The sequence below is a fragment of the Acomys minous genome (genome assembly GCF_964271855.1).
Source record: "Acomys minous genome assembly, chromosome: 9".
NCBI classification, from domain to species: domain Eukaryota; kingdom Metazoa; phylum Chordata; class Mammalia; order Rodentia; family Muridae; genus Acomys; species Acomys minous.
Genome location: NC_140490.1, coordinates 89,088,897 through 89,105,503, shown reverse-complemented (window position 1 = coordinate 89,105,503; position 16,607 = coordinate 89,088,897). Strand labels below are relative to the sequence as shown.

At 49.2% G+C, this 16,607-nt stretch overlaps 1 protein-coding gene across 5 annotated transcripts in view; it reads right to left on the bottom strand.

Moving 5' to 3' along the window:
• Nucleotides 1-16,607, bottom strand: part of APPL2 (adaptor protein, phosphotyrosine interacting with PH domain and leucine zipper 2) — a 59,314-nt gene that overhangs the window by 26,618 nt on the left and 16,089 nt on the right. For 3 of the 5 annotated variants that reach the window (XM_084796291.1, XM_084796290.1, XM_084796289.1), the window contains exons 2-5: nucleotides 13,759-13,857; nucleotides 5,379-5,543; nucleotides 1,404-1,463; nucleotides 880-951 (exon numbers count right to left, since the gene is read on the bottom strand). In XM_084796291.1, coding sequence (XP_084652417.1) covers nucleotides 880-951; nucleotides 1,404-1,463; nucleotides 5,379-5,543; nucleotides 13,759-13,782 — 321 coding nt within the window. In that variant the 5' untranslated portion in view covers nucleotides 13,783-13,857. The remainder of the gene's footprint in view (nucleotides 1-879; nucleotides 952-1,403; nucleotides 1,464-5,378; nucleotides 5,544-13,758; nucleotides 13,858-16,607) is intronic. The other 2 variants (XM_084796293.1, XM_084796292.1) reach the window with 1 other exon arrangement.

Below are 16,607 nucleotides of genomic sequence, written 5' to 3'. Positions count from 1 at the left end.
CTGGCCACTGCATGTTCTTTCCTGCTCTTGCCATCTTGTTTCTGATGACAACCGCACTGCTAACTCCTTGAAAGCCCGAGTTTCCTATACTCCCCAGTGTTGCAAAGGGTCTTGGCACCAGCACTATGAGAGCTCTGAGGCTCTGATGTTAAACAGTGCTGAAGCCAAACCCAGGGCCTTGCACAGGCTAGGCAGATATTGGACCACTGAGCCACATCCCCAGCCCAATTATGATTTTTACAACTAAGATTTATGTAATTTCTTATAACTATGGTTTCCCACAAATACAATAAAAGGCATAGGATATCTTCTGTAATGGATTGAACTGGGCCCCCATCAAAGGACACAGCCACCCAGAACACAGAAAATGAGAGCATGTGGAAATTGGGTCTCTGCAAATGTTAACAGACATCTTAAAGGGAAAGCACCCTGAATTTCCAGGTGAGCCCTGAGTTCAGTGACAATTATCTTTATAAGAAAAGATACATGCAAGGAGGGCCCATTAAGTCATAGGGAGAGCTGATGAATGGATACTGCCACAAGGGAAGGCCCACCGGGAACTGCCACAAGGGAAGGAAGGGTCAGCCTAGGCCCCACAGGATGTGACCTTGCAGATAACCTGAGCTAGTCTTCCAAAACCTCAGGAGAATGAACTCCTATAGTCTGAAGCAATCTAGCTGTGGAAACATACCAAGGTAGCCCGAGAAACCAGGAAGCCGAACACTCAGAAGTCCTTGTGGTCTATTTTCCCTCCAAATCCCAAATACAGCGCTGATACCACCTCTGTTACGGACTGAACCTCTGAGGAGGTAGTCTAAAATGCAGAGGGCCAAACCAGGGACGAAAGAAAGTTCATAAAGAAAAACTTCCATGTCTTACCTCATCCACCACTTTGGAAAAATAATGTAGTGTAGAAATTACTTCTTCGTCGCCTTTGCCCAGAGCAAAATTCTAGGACAGAGAGAATTAAAAAGCCAGGTGTTAAATGGACACAGAATTCGCTCTGGAAACTCAGCCACAAACCTGATGCTGGGCCCCACTTCCTTTCCTCTCCCAGGGGCACATCAGAGGCTGTCTGCCTGGGAGGGTACCAACACCCCGCCCTGGCCACATCATTCTGTCTGAACCGGATGATATGTCCGGGTTCTGTCCCAACGGCTGGTCCTGAGTGGCTTGGCCTTCCTGGAGACCAGGAGCCCTCGTGGGTAGTTGATTAGCTTGAAGGACCCTCACGGAGGCTTTGGGATGATCCCTGTTACAGTTTATCAGGAGGAAAAGATAAAAGGGAAACCCACTGGGGAAGAAGGAAAGAAGAGACGGAAGGGAAGGCTGCCGGGCGCCTGTGGAGATGCCTCTAAAGGGCCTCATTGGGTCCCGAGCACTGCACAGCACTGTCAAGTTACCTGTTCTTCATACGCCAGGAGCTGCCTCGAGAGCTGCCGAGTGGCCAGGCACATCTCATTCTGTGGGGAGTAGATCAGAGCACAGCGGGTCAGTGTCGCCGGTATGCATCGGCACTGAAACAGCCACCTCAGAGCAGCCTCAGCAAGGAACATCTCAGGAGCTGCCTGCGGATGGCAACCACAACATGGCTGCGGAGCACAGGGGTGACAGCCATGTGCAGACTCAGGGCCCAGCTTTGGCTCTTACTGGAGGGCTCATGGGAAGGGTGTGGCCCTGGGACCTGGCACCAGTGATGGCTGTGACAGCAGCATAGCTAGCTCCACGTTCCAGAAGAGCAGAGGAGAGCCCTGCCTGAGGAGCCGGAGTGCCTTCGAGGCTCTCCTGCCGGCTCAGTGTCCGTCCTGTCCCTGATCCTGTCATCCTGGCCTCTGGCTATGACAGCTGACCCTCCATCCTCCCACGACCAATATAGCAGCAGACTGAGAAGCTAACATGTCTTGTTCTAACGCTGTGTTCAAGCTGCTCCTCAGTTCAGGGTTATCCCAAGACGGTGCCGGAGCACAGAGGCCCTGCAGCAACAGGGCACCAGGCAACTTCTGTGGCCTTGGCTTCCACTCATTCTTTCTCTGGGGCTGCTATTCCTTCAAGGACAAGTCCTGCACTCAAGGGGACCTTTTTTAAAGGACCTTTTATAACCGGACCATGGTTACAGGACCTTTTTTTACAGGCATGAGTGTCCTCTGCCTGGCTTATCAAATAGTCAAAACCCATTTTCTGGGACCTTCTCGACAGACATCGGGCTACACAGTTCCCTGGCTACCTCCTGACAAGGAAACATGGCCCTCTCCCTCTTCCCCGGAATAAAGTCACATGCAAAGGCCCTGACTTCGACTGCCTTACTTTGCCTTACTTTGGAACTGACCACAAGTGGCAGTCACAGGGCCAAGGAAGCAGGTAGACAAACAGGATGGTATTGTTTGTTTGGGTGGGGCAGGCAACAGTTCTGAGCACACAGCAGCTGCTCAACAGGTTTGATGAACAAGTGTATGAACAGGTCAAAAGGTCCATCTGGCCTCCAAGTTTAAAACAATGCCTGCAACCCAAGGTGAGCAAAAGTAACCGCCTAGCTGTACAGGGACACATCACAAAAGGCAGTAAAATACAGAGGCTGGAAGAAGTGGCCAACCCACCAGCCAAAGCACTGATGCTCTGAAGAGGGGGTCTCACTCATGGGTTATGCAAAAAGTCCCTTGCTTTAAGTAAGATGAGCTTGTCTCAGGCTGGCCCCTGTGGGTTGGGACTGGCTGACTCAAAAATCATTAAATAGTAGCAAATTCTGACAGGTGCTTATTTCATACCAGAAACTATACTATATGTGCTACCTTGTTTAAACTTGATACCCCCATAATGCAGTTTTTAAAAAATATTTATTTATTTATTATGTATACAGTATTCTGCCTGTATGTACACCTGCATGCCAGAAGAGGGTAGCAGATCTTATTGTGGATGGTTGTGAGCCACCATGTGGTTGCTGGGAATTGAACTCAGGACCTCTGGAAGAGCAGTTAGTGCTTTTAACCGCTGAGCCATCTCTTCAGCGCCATATAATGCAGTTTTAAGATAATATATATATTTCTTTCATTTATTTGAAAGTGTGTGTGCATATAGGCTGATGTCTGCAGATGTGTGTGCGTGTGCATATTTTCTGATGTCTGCAGATGTGGAAGTGTGTGTGTGTGTGTATTTACAGATGTTTGCAGATGCTCATGGTGGCTGGAAGAGGGCTTCAGATCCCTCACAGCTGGAGTTACAAGTTGTTTGAAGCCACCCAATGTGGCTGCTGAGAACCAAACGTGGGTCCTCTGGAAGCGCAGCTGTGCTCTCTCTTAGCTGCTCAGTCAGCACCACAGCCCCTCTGTAGGACAGGTATAAATGAGGCTCAGCTGCCTGCCCAGTACCACTCAGCTAGTTGGTGGTGTGGCAGAGACATGAGTCTGGCCTAATTCTAAACTCCACACTGTTTTCTACAATCTCTTCTTCAGCATCTCACTGAAGCTCAGGCTGACCTCAATCTTGCTACATAGCTAAGGAAAACAAACTTCTAGTCTTGCTGGTTCCACCTCCCATGACCCCTGGCTCCTTCATCCTATAGTAGTGCTCCTTCTTCATTCTATAGTAGTGCTCCTTCTTCATTCTATAGTAGTGCTCCTTCATTCTATAGTGGTGTTCCTTTTTCATTCTAGAGTAGTGCTCCTTCTTCATTCTAGAGTAGTGTTCCTTCTTCATCCTGTAGTAGTGCTCCTTCATTCTATAGTAGTGTTCCTTCTTCATCCTATAGTAGTGCTCCTTCTTCATTCAATAGTAGTGCTCCTTCATTCTATAGTAGTGCTCCTTCTTCATTCAATAGTAGTGCTCCTTCATTGTATAGTAGTGCTCCTTCTGCATTCTATAGTAGTGCCTCTTCTTCATTCTATAGTAATGCTCCTCCATACTGAATCCTTCCTGAAGCAGTCAACACACACGACAACCTCCTCTACACTCAAACCAAGCAAGGGCCTCAGTTTACCCATGCTTCTGTGAAGTGCTCAGAAGAGATCTGAAAACTTTCTAGGGAGTTTCTGTGTGACACTCAGTGAGCTCATGCTGAATGAATGACACTCAGGTGCCAATGACACTACTCCACAGGACCTCACGGAGGTAGGACACAGTGCACAGAGCACAGCAGCTGCCTGCCACAGTGACTGGGGACAAGTGGCCTTGGCCAGGTCTCCCCATCTGTTTGGTATATCAGGTAGCTGAGCTCCTGCCCCCCCCCCAAAGGGGCTCTCTGGGAAGCAAGCACTCACAAAGGGCCTGCCCCCGCCCAGAACTGAGCACAGAAGGGGGCTCTCAGCCCAGTCTCACTCATCCTCAATCCTGACTACATGATGGCTTCATCAAGCCCCTTGCCGGCATCAGCTAGTGAATTTACACTCCGGGAACAGACAAAACCTGTGAAAATGGGAGCTCGGGCCAGTATGCAAGTGGCAGTTTTAAGAGGGCCTCTTGTTAGGAACACAAAGCTCACACATTCCTAGGAGCAAGACAGCAAGAAAGGTGGCCCCGCATTTAGATCCTAGTGGAGTTCTGAGAGTAACACCATGGGGGTTGGGGGTGCACGCGCTTCTGTGATGGAGTAACACCATGGGGGGTGGGGGTACATGTCTTCTGTGGTGGACTTGAACCCAGGGCCTCAAATGTTAGGCAAGGCTCCACCTCTGAGCTGCACACCTGACGTGGTCCTGCAACAGTTCTGGGGCCACTCTCTACACTTCGCTACTTCCCAGGAATCCTTAAAAGATAAGCTGGGGCTAAGGGTGCAGCTCAGCAACAGAGGCAGAGAGCATGGTTAGCTGCAGGGGGATTCTGATTTGATCCCCAGCATATTAAAAAAAAAAAAAAAAAAAAAAAAGACAAGCTGACAAAGGGTTTGCAGACAGCTCCTCCATTAAAGAACCTTTTGTCCTGTTGCTAAGGCAGAGACAAGGGGCTTCTGGCAAGAGAACACCTATCTTACCGTGCCAGAGAGGCTACTGCCTGGGGCGCCACCTGAAACCACCAACAGCCTCTGTGGACAGCACCACCCATGAGAGCTACAACTGGTGAGGTGGAGGAAATCCACCTGGGATCAGTCACAGACAGGCGCGTGCTTGGAGGTCTATTCCATGGGGTGCAGACATGGGGTGAGGTCAGGAGATTGAGAGGCGCATTCACCCCAGTCCTCAAAACCCACAGTGGGAGCCTGAGATAGAAGTACAAGAGGGGAAGGTGGCTGGCAGGCTGGCGGGGATCCATGGGCAGCAGGCAGTGGGGTGAGCGGATGAGTATGTGGAGGCAGAGTCCCCTGTGGTAGAGTGGAAGACAGCATGGGAGGGGACAGGGGACGGGCTGGTCAGGAGACCACGTGAGAACCTGACTGAGATACCAAAACATACCCGAGGTGAGCCACAGAACTGCCCGGACTCTTGAGGTGAATGGCAGCGGGTGGTGAGGAAGGCAGAGGAGACAGAAGTGCCAGGCCTCGGCTCAGGGATGAGGAGGAGCATGGGTCTGTGATGCCAAGGGTCCAGCTGGGATGGCGGCTTCCGGGTGGAGGAGACCTGCACCCAGTCCTGTACTAGGCATCAGGAAATGGCATCCTACGGGGCTAGCAGTCTACTGTGGGGACAAGAAAGCCCTCATCACTCCTTCACTGTTCAGACTACTGAGTGCCAGGCCACTGGGCGCACAAGGGCCCTCTGCTAGGAAGGGAGAGAGCGTGGAAAGGAATGGAGTTAGACACTCTGTTGACCGTCAGGGGCAAAGGGGGACCCACCTCCAACAGCGACCAAATTACCAGGCTCAGGAGCCAGGCTTGTTCTGTCTGGACAGGAAAAGTCTCAGAAAGGCAAACCCTCAGCAGGGGCTACCATTGTGGAGACCAGTGTGTCCAGAGCAGAGTACCGTGCTTTTCCTGTTCTGCCCCTCACCGGCTGTGTGGCCAGAGGTAGTCTGCACAACTTCTCTGAGTCTTAGACTCTTCACCATACAGTCTAATAACCTTTAATTCAGAAAACTAAATGAGGCAATGCACGGGAGCGCCTGACCCGGCGTGTGACACTTGTGTGTGTCTAAGGAACAGAAGAACCCTGCCTGCCTCCTCCCCCTGCTGTCACGAGCGCACACCATGGATGCCTACTGCTCCCATGGCTTCCCAACAGGGATGGAAACTTGCTCAGCTTAATGTCTGTCTGTCTGTCATCTATCTCAAACCCATCTATCTATCATCTATTATTTATCTATCTGTCTGTCTGTCTATCTATCTATCTGTCTGTCTATCTATCCATCTATCACATTTTCTTTTACATTTATTTGGTTTACGTATGCGAGCACACCAAAGTTAAAGACAGCTTTTGAGAGGCGGTTCTCTCCTTTTGCCACATGGGCTCAGAGGCCTGAACTCGGGTCTTCAGGCTTGGGGGCGAGCATCGTGACCTGCTGAGCCATCACCTCTCCCACCTAAGAACTTTGCATCTCGTTTAAATACTTTTACTCCCCTTATCTCTCATCTGGGCCTCAGCTTGACGATATACTGTTTCCACATCCAAAACAGGATTTTAGGGTCCATAGTTTTCAGATATGTTTGGGGTTCAGTATTTCTACGCCCCTCAAGTTTGGTGAATGACAGCTTCAGAGCTGGGTGTGGTGGCACATAACTTTGTTCCAGGCCAGCCAGGGTTGTCCAGTAAGACCTTATCTCAAACAAACAAACAAACAAAAAGAAGCAAAACCCCAAAACAGCAAAGAGAAGCTGCAGACATGACTGGAACAGCCTGCTTTTCTGAAGGGAAGTGAACAAGTTTTAACTATGGTTGTCGCTTTGAAGAGCAATTCACCAGGGCTGGAGAGACAGGCCAGCAGCTAAGAGCACCTGCTGCTCTTGCCCAGGACTGGAGGTTGATGCCCAGCACCCACGTTAGTGGTTCTCAGCCAGCTCCTGGGGATCCAACACCTTCTTCTGCTCTCCAGGGACACCCCACATATGTATGGATACACCCCACACATTGCACAACACATATACAACAAACACACACCACACACACACTTACCACACACACAAACACATACAACAAACACACCACACACACACACATGCACCACAAATATATACACACATACAAAATTTTTAAAACTTGATCTAATTTATTAAAACACTGGCCCAGACCAAAGGCACCTACCAAAGAGGCTTGTCTTCTATTAGAGGAGACCAGTGGTTAAAAAGAACTGCCAGTTTCATTCACCCTGTCAGCCACAGGTAGCCTTCCTGACCATAGCCAGAGCCATCACTCACCCAGCCCCTATCTCAGTCTGACAGCTGAGACATGATCTAAGCAGTGCTCTCCTAAGCCTGAGTGAGTCCAGTGTTAAAAAAAACAAACAAACAAACAAAACCACAACTCTAAACCTACTAGGAAAGAAACAATTATCAGACACATGGATTCAAATCACATATCTATCAAATTTATTGAATGCAAATGTGTGCCGACTTAACTTCAGGCTCCTGCTCACACCCTCAGGCAGTTGAGCCTACTAGTCCAGTAGTCTGAGAAGCAACAGAGCCCTACATTCACCGCTGTTGCTCTGCTGCTAGTGATGAAGGATGCTCACCTTCCTCTGCGGTGAACAGCTGTGACAGGTGCTCACTTAACTCCTAGCGCAGAGACAGAATGGGGCCCATGGACCATGGCACTGAGATGCCAGCCCCGCGCTAGCTCACAGGCTCACTCCAGCCAGCAAGCCAAGTGAAACCTGAAAGCCCCTCAGACAAGCCATAGTAAGGGGTCTGCTGTCAGAACTCTCTCTTTTCTTTCCTTCTTTTTAAAAATGGTAGCTGTCACTTTACTGTTCTCTGTGTGAATACAGCAACAGTAGGTTTGGCATTACTACACTACGTGTATACACATGTGAGTTTATTTATACAAACTGTAACTTAGTTCGATAACTCTTATCCTAACCTTCAAAGAAGGCTGTTCTACTGGGTACATAAGAAACCATTTAATAAAAAGAAACTACCTAATCATGTAATTATCCAACTAATGTATTAGGATCTGAATATAAACTTCTACACATTCTCATCTCCAGGACCACACCTTTCAGTACTTTATCGAACACCTTTGGTTGTGCCAGCTAGAAGCCATATCTGCTTACAGGACGGAAGGTTAAGGTATAAATGTGTATATTTATCGATGTCCAGCACATAACTTATCTTCTACGATGTAATTAGTATTGAAAGATATAGAGGACATGTTTTATAAAGTCATTATTTCCGTATGTTAGCTACCTAGTTTTTATTTTATTTCTGAGGCCATAGTTAATGGCAACATTAACTTCAGGTCCCTTCCTGAATGTCTCCAAAGATCCTGGTCTGTCTCTAAATTCATCTGTGTTCTCTGCATCTGTGTCTGTAAATTCATCTGTCTCTAAATTCATGCTTGTCCCACCTCCTAGTCAAAACCTGCATTACTCGGAGACATCAGCTTTAATTTCACTTTCTCTACCTTTTCTTGCTTGTCCTCCCTTCTAACCTAAGCCCAGAAGACACTCGCTAGAGCAGAATCAGAAGTGTGCCACGGAGGCTGATTGATGAAGAACACCTGTGAGCCGGGCGTGGTGGCGCACGCCTTTAATCCCAGCACTCGGGAGGCAGAGGCAGGAGGATCGCTGTGAGTTCGAGGCCAGCCTGGTCTACAAAGGACAGCCAAGACTATACAAAGAAACCCTGTCTTGAAAAATAAAAATAAAATAAAAATAAAAATAGAATACCTGTGTCAGCCAGGTGTGGTGGCGCATGCCTTTGATCCCAGCACTCGGAAGCCAGAGGCAGGCAGATATTCATGAGAGTTCAAGGCCAGCCTGGATTACAGAGTGAGTTCCAGGAGAGCCAGGCCTATTAAACAGCTTCAAAAATGAAAAACAAACAAGCAGAAAAAGGAAACCCTATAGTGAAAAACAAACAAAAAATACCTGTGCCTCAGAGGCCACAAGCCATGTAAAACTGCTTTTAAAACACAATAGTGGAAAATAAATAAATAAAACCCTACTGATATAATTCAATATATCTCAGTGTAAAATATTTAAGGAATTGCATGAAATAAACCATTAAGACTGGGGTGGGGGTGGGGTGGCCACAATGAAAATAAAGAAGAGTATTGCTACCTTAAAATATGCACATATCAACGCAAGTAAACACATCTCAGCCCTCCCAATAACCCTGCAAGGCCACGGCCCCGCCTGTGCGGATCTGGATGCTGCTGGTGGCCAGCTGTCTCCAGGGCATTTCCACGGCTCTCCCAGCAGCAGGAGCCAGGAGGGAGGAGGGTGCTGGCCAGTGGGCGGCCCTCGTGATGGTCATGTGCTGTGAGGCTCCAGCCTCTCGGAATGCAAGACCTACTTAATTTTGGCACACTGCAGTTTTCTGGCTCAGGAGAAAAAAATGCGTAAGGAAGTGTTTCCCCTCTTCAGGAAATGGTTGTGACAGCCATGGAGAGGCAGAGCAGAGCTTCCTGGGAGTGGAAGATATAGAGCCACTTTAAGTCTTGGAACTTGAAAGCATTAGATAGGAGATAGGACCACTTAATGACAGAATTCACAGTTACTAGGTAGCAAGCAAGAAGGTCAGGGATAAGTATGGTCAATTGTTTTTCTATTGTATTAAAATTGGAATATTCAGAAAAAATACAAAACATGCAATATAAGTAATCAAATAAAAATGTAGGATGTCCTTGTGTTCTCAGATTCTGGAAGGCTTATCAAGACAGATGAGTGGGACGGTCACAGACAAAGGCTCTTCTGAACACGACACTTAGCTGTGTGGTCTGATAATGCGGCTCGCTATAGAGTCCTGGCCTAGCATCCCGCAAAGCCCTGCGTTCAGTTCCTAGCACTACGACAAACTAGTTATTTATTTCTGGGACAGCTGCTCACAGTGTAGCCCCAGCTGGCCTGGAACTCTCTATGTACACAAGGCTGGCCTCGAACTCACAGAAGCCTACCACACCTCGCCAAACAAACTTTCTAATTACTGGGTGATCTTGGCTGACACAACGATTTCTAAGTATCTCTAGGCCTGAACTCTGGCTCTGAACTTCAGCGAGACCCTTGTCTTACTGCAGGCCCCACGGACCCTCAGAGCTAGCGCTTCAAGAGAGAACTGTGAGCCAGGTGTGGCTGCACATGTCTTTATCCAGCACTTGGGAGGCAGAGGCAGGAGGATCATGGGTTGACAGTTATCATAAGACCTTGTCGCCAACAACAAAAAAGAGAATGATATAGGCTACCCAGCACACACGGCCTGCATGCACACACCCATGCGCCTACTATCCAGCACACACAGCCTGCATGCACACACCCATGCGCCTACTACCCAGCACACACAGCCTGCATGCACACACCCATGCGCCTACTACCCAGCACACACAGCCTGCATGCACACACCCATGGGCCTACTATCCAGCACACACAGCCTGCATGCACACACCCATGCACCTATTATCCAGGACACACAGCCTGCATGCACACACCCATGGGCCTACTATCCAGCACACACAGCCTGCATGCACACACCCATGGGCCTACTATCCAGCACACACAGCCTGCATGCACACACCCATGGGCCTACTATCCAGCACACACGGCCTGCACGCACACACCCATGCGCCTACTATCCAGCACACACAGCCTGCACGCACACACCCATGCGCCTATCCAGCACACACAGCCTGCATGCACACACCCATGCGCCTACTACCCAGCACACACAGCCTGCATGCACACACCCATGGGCCTACTACCCAGCACACACAGCCTGCATGCACACACCCATGCGCCTACTATCCAGCACACACAGCCTGCATGCACACACCCATGCGCCTACTATCCAGCACACACGGCCTGCATGCACACACCCATGGGCCTACTATCCAGCACACACAGCCTGCATGCACACACCCATGGGCCTACTATCCAGCACACACAGCCTGCACGCACACACCCATGGGCCTACTATCCAGCACACACAGCCTGCACGCACACACCCATGCGCCTACTATCCAGCACACACGGCCTGCATGCACACACCCATGCGCCTACTACCCAGCACACACGGCCTGCATGCACACACCCATGGGCCTACTATCCAGCACACACGGCCTGCATGCACACACCCATGGGCCTACTATCCAGCACACACAGCCTGCATGCACACACCCATGGGCCTACTATCCAGCACACACGGCCTGCATGCACACACCCATGGGCCTACTATCCAGCACACACGGCCTGCATGCACACACCCATGCGCCTACTATCCAGCACACACGGCCTGCATGCACACATCCATGCGCCTACTACCCAGCACACACGGCCTGCATGCACACACCCATGCGCCTACTACCCAGCACACACAGCCTGCATGCACACATCCATGCGCCTATCCAGCATACATGGCCTGCATGCACACATCCATATGCCCCTGACTCTTCTGTGTTCTCTGACCTGTGGTTGAAGTCAAAAGTCTGCATAGTCTCTCTTTGTCTCTGTCTTTTTAACTGACACACAGGAATTTCACAGTCACAGGAAACATCATGACACGTCACTACAGTGTACTCTGTGTAACCATTACTCACCACAACTACCATAATCACCCTCCTTTTGGAGGCCGGCCTACTATAGTGTGGTCTCAAATGACCCCAGGGGTTAGTTACCAGTTTGTGGTGTTTCTGGACGGTGGGGGATCTTTAAGAAGTGGGCTCTGAGCCGGGCATGGTGGCGCACGCCTTTAATCCCAGCACTTGGGAGGCAGAGGCAGGCAGATGGCTGAGTTCGAGGCCAGCCTGGTCTACAAAGTGAGTCCAGCCCAGCCAAGGCTACACAGAGAAACCCTGTCTCAAAAAACAAACAACAGCAACAACAACAACAAACCCAACAACCAAAAAAAAGAAGTGGGCTCTGGTGGGAAGAAGCCAGGCCCTTAAAGTGAGCCCTTGCAGGGGACAGGGGAACTGAACCCTTCCTCTTGTCTACTTCTTGGCCACCATCATGTACGCTGCTTTCCCCACGATGCTCTCCACATCATCATCATCATGCACTCCCTCACCACGGGCCCAAAGCCCCAGGACTAAGTGACTACGCACTGACACTGGAACATTGAGCCGGACAACCCAGCTCACCTTGTTAAGCTGATCTGCTCGGGTGTTTTATCACAGTAACACAAAGCCAACCTACACAGCAGCACAGCTCTTCCGGGTGAGGGAGCCTTCTCCCTGGCCCTCAAGCACTGGACAGCGAATTGCCTGTGTCCTAGCCCTAGGTTCTCTAACGGCAAAGACCAGTGCTTTCTCTCATGGTGAATAATGACTATATGCAATTATATTTTAAAATGTTTAAGATGTATTTTGTTTTCTTTTGTGTATGTATATATATTTTATTTATTTATTTTTGTTTTTTCAAGACAGGGTCTCTCTGTGTAGCCCTGGCTGTCCTGGACGCTTTGTAGACCAGGCTGGCCTCGAACTCACAGTGATCCGCCTGCCTCTGCCTCCTGAGTGCTAGGATTAAAGGTGTGTGCCACCACGCCCAGCTCATGTAGGTACATTTATGTGTGGATGTGCCTGCCAGGGCACATGTGTGGAGGTCAGAGAACAACCTGTAGGGGCTGGTTCTGTCTTTCTACCATGTCAGTTCTGGGGATGCAACTCAGGGTGTCATGCGTGGTAGTGGGTTCCTTGATCCTCTGAGCCATCTTGCTGGCCTCATTCTGCGAGATTATTAAGAGTTACACAGTGTGCCTTTAAGTGGTATTTAAGTCACGCATACCATCAGCAAGCAAAAGGAATGTGAACACACATGGATGTAAGTTAACAAGGTCAATGAAAACTATCTACTGTCATAAGCGTTTTGATGTGTAACAATTCTATACTTAAGTGACTCACAGCTTCCTCAGAAAGTGATGTACGTGGCAGATCCTGTTTATAAAAGCTTTGCTTTTGCTACTCAGCAATTTATTTTCCATGGCTTTGCAAGCCAAGACATTTGTTCCTCAAAACAAAGAGGCCACCCCATCTTCAGAGGAAAGCCTTGAAAAGCCATTTCTGCCCTCCCGCACTGACATCCAAGGGGGCCCAATTATGAGAAAGAGAAAGAGCCTCCTCATTCATAAGTGGGAAGAGGAGACTCCAATGTTTCCCTTTGGGGTTAGATTAAAAAAGAAAATTAAAAGCAGCTATGTGTGTTCTCTGCTGGTTCTAGCTACAGGAAGATTCCAGCTCTTTCTTAAACAAGGGAAACAAAACTGCACTTGGTTTTGAGGTGAAGAAAAGTAGGAAAAACAATTCTGATATGTGTACATGTCCATATTTGGGGGTACATAGACACCCGTATGAGCATGTACGTGAAGTCAGAGGTCAGGCTCTTGTGTCCGCCCTTAGAATCCACCTACCTTCCTGAGACAGAGTCTCTCACTTGGGGCTCACACATTAGGCCAGGGTGGCTAGCCAATGCACTCTAGGGGTCCGCCTGTCTGTATCCTCCAGCGTTGGGAAGACACTAGCATGATACTGTGCCTGGCTTTGTTGTATGGGTCCTGGGGTTCCAACTCAGGCCTTCACTGAGCCACCTTCTCAGACTCTAATTAATTGCTTTTATTTTATAACTTTTTTTGTTTTGTTTTGCTTTTTCGAGACAGGGTTTCTCTGTGTAGCTTTGGCTGTCCTGGACTCGCTTTACTTCAAAAATATTTTAAGATCTTTCTGCCTCTAAGAGAAGGCGTGGTCGGCATACCTGTGCTCCATAGACACGCTGCATGGCCTGCAGCAGCTGATTGGTATAGTCTGTGAGGGTGCCAGCATCTTCTTCAAACACACTCAGCAAGGAGCGAGTCTGCAGGCAAAGAAGAAAGGGTCAATCTTTACTCGGCGACAGTTACAAAGGACAGACAAACACACACAGCACAGGCACCACCTGGACCCGGAAGGGGAAGTGAGCTCTGTTCTCAGCCTTCCCACAACAGTGCGGGAACAGGCAGATAACCCTTGTTCAGGATCAAAGGGAAAAAAGCCATTTCAATGGGGAGGGGCTTGTGGCTCCACGTACCCACGCCCATAGCACCTGAGGCCCTGGGGCTCACTCCCTCCCAGCACCATTGCAAAGAACTGTGAAGGCAGAAGGGCAATCACCTGGGCTGACCTCAGTGCCTACCTGTGACGGGTGTCAGAAAGGACAGCTTCTCCTTTCAAGTCAAGACCCTACTGTGCATCCAGCATGGTCACCTGGCACCACTTGCTAAATTCTCAGCCTCAACCAGCTGCTTGGGCGTCTGCAGTCCAGGGTATGCTGCAGACTGTTATCATCTCCTCTTAAGATACCACACAGTCAACTTTCATGTGTGTGTGTGTGTGTGTGTGTGTGTGTGTGTGTGTGTGTGTGTGTGTAGGGGGAGAGGAGAGAGGGAAGGGACAGAGGGGGGGAGAGAGAGAGACAGAAACAGAGAGACAGACAGACACCGGGGATGGGGGCGTGGACACGAGAACTTTTAAACTCATGGCCAGTAATCTCAAATACCCTGGCCCAGTGGTGAAAACTCAAATGGTCACCATTATGCCGGCCCCTTCACTCAGGAAGAACTCCGTTCTGAGGGCAGATGTGTCTCAACCACAGCGACGAAAGGGTAGTCCCTGCCATTCGCACACAGTGTTGGCACACCCTGAGCACTAGTGAAATCTCTGTGCTGGGTGATGTGTGTCCAAGGGTCAAGGCATCACGTAATAGAGATCTACTCCTATCTGAATTCACAACAATGAGATTGCAGTAAACAACCAATGAGACAAAGGGCACGGGATAGCGGTGATGAGGTCATACACACGGTGCTCGGCAAACAACTCACTACTGCTCCTTGCAAATGGATTTCAGTTCCACCTAAGCTAAAATAAGGTTAGAAAGTGGTCCATGTGGCCACTGTGTTCTGCCACTGCTGGGTCATCCCTGCTTCGAGGCCTGGACACCCCCTGGGACTAGAGGAGGAACCTGGGCATAGGAATCTACCCTTCGCACCACTAGGTCTACCCTTGACTTTGCTCTACAAATCGGAGGCTTCTCTTCTTTGGCCTGGGTCTTCCGGGCCAAAAGTCGGTGCTTACATGCTCTGTTAATGAAAGAGTCACAAGCAATGAACTGTGAAACGTAAGCCAGTTTGTCACACAGTTCTCTGTGATGACCAATGCTCACACGCAGGACCCTCATGCCAGAGGAGTGTCCTCCCACTTCCTAAATTTCAAATCCAGAGCACAAAACGCACCCACGCCAGAGTGCTGACAAAGACCACATCAAACGACACAGTCTTTCCATTTTGTTTGTAAATGAACATCACGGCTAGGACCCACTAGACATCCTAATGCATGAATGGGTGACAATCAGTGGGTAGAAATGACAATTCTAAATTCTTTCTGGCATCCCTGGAAAGTAAGACTTTGGAGTACTAAACTGGGTGACCTGCGCTTGGCACTCATGAGCATCTGCCCCTCTGCATGTGCTGAGACACCATGCGGAGGACTCAGCCACTGCTGAGGAAACCGACTCCATGACCAGCAGGGCCTGAGCCCAGCTCGGGTGTCCCTGAGGGGCTGTGATGTGGGCAATGACATTTATTATGGAGATGATGCTCTCTGCTGCTCTTAGCTGGGGCTCCGTGCTTAATCAGGTGGCTCCATCTTAACTCCACAGCTATGTGCTTATCTAAGGAGTGCTATCCAACAGGACAGTCGTCCAGCTGTGTGTTTCTGGTACCCAATGCTGGAGGGCCCCACCAAAGTCGACAAAGATCCCAAGACCTTTCTTACTATAACTAGCATGCTTGGGAACAGAAGACGTGATACAACTGGGTGGCAGGGATTGTCTTTTCTAAAAAGATTACTTGTTCATTAGCTGAATCCTGTTTCTCTCTCTCTCTCTCTCTCTCTCTCTCTCTCTCTCTCTCTCTCTCTCTCTTTCTCTTAATACTTTAAGAAATAAAGATGAGGGGCTGGAGAGATGACTCAGTGGTTAAGAGCACTTGCTGCTCTTCCAGAGGTCCTGAGTTCGATTCCCAGCAACCACATGGCTCGCAACCATCTGTAATATGATCTGGTGCCCTCTTCTGGTGTGCATGAAGACAGTATACATAAAATACATAAAATAAATCTAAAAAAAAAAAGGTGAGACATGGTTAAAAGAGAAGGCTTACACATCCATATTTCACAAAGACAGCAGGAAGAACTCCAGTGAAGCTCTGTGTATCAGACACAGATAGGCATGGACACTTGTCACTTTATCTAATGAAACAACTTTATAATCGATACCACGGTTACATCACTGGATGAAGCTGGGGCTCAGGCAGCTTCCTTTCTGCTGCTTATATGCTACAGTCCACATTGAGGGAAGTCGGGACAGGAGCTCAAGCAGAAGTCATGGAGAAACACTTCCTGCTCACTCTCAGTCTTAATCCTTAGCTAGCTTCCTTACACAGTTATAAAGCACCTGCCCAGAGAAGGGTGCCCAAGACCAACCTGATAAAGATAGTCAGCCGAGGCTGGCCGTGGTGGTCCACGCTTTAATCCCAGCACTTGGGAGGCAGAGGCAGGTGGATCACTGTGAGT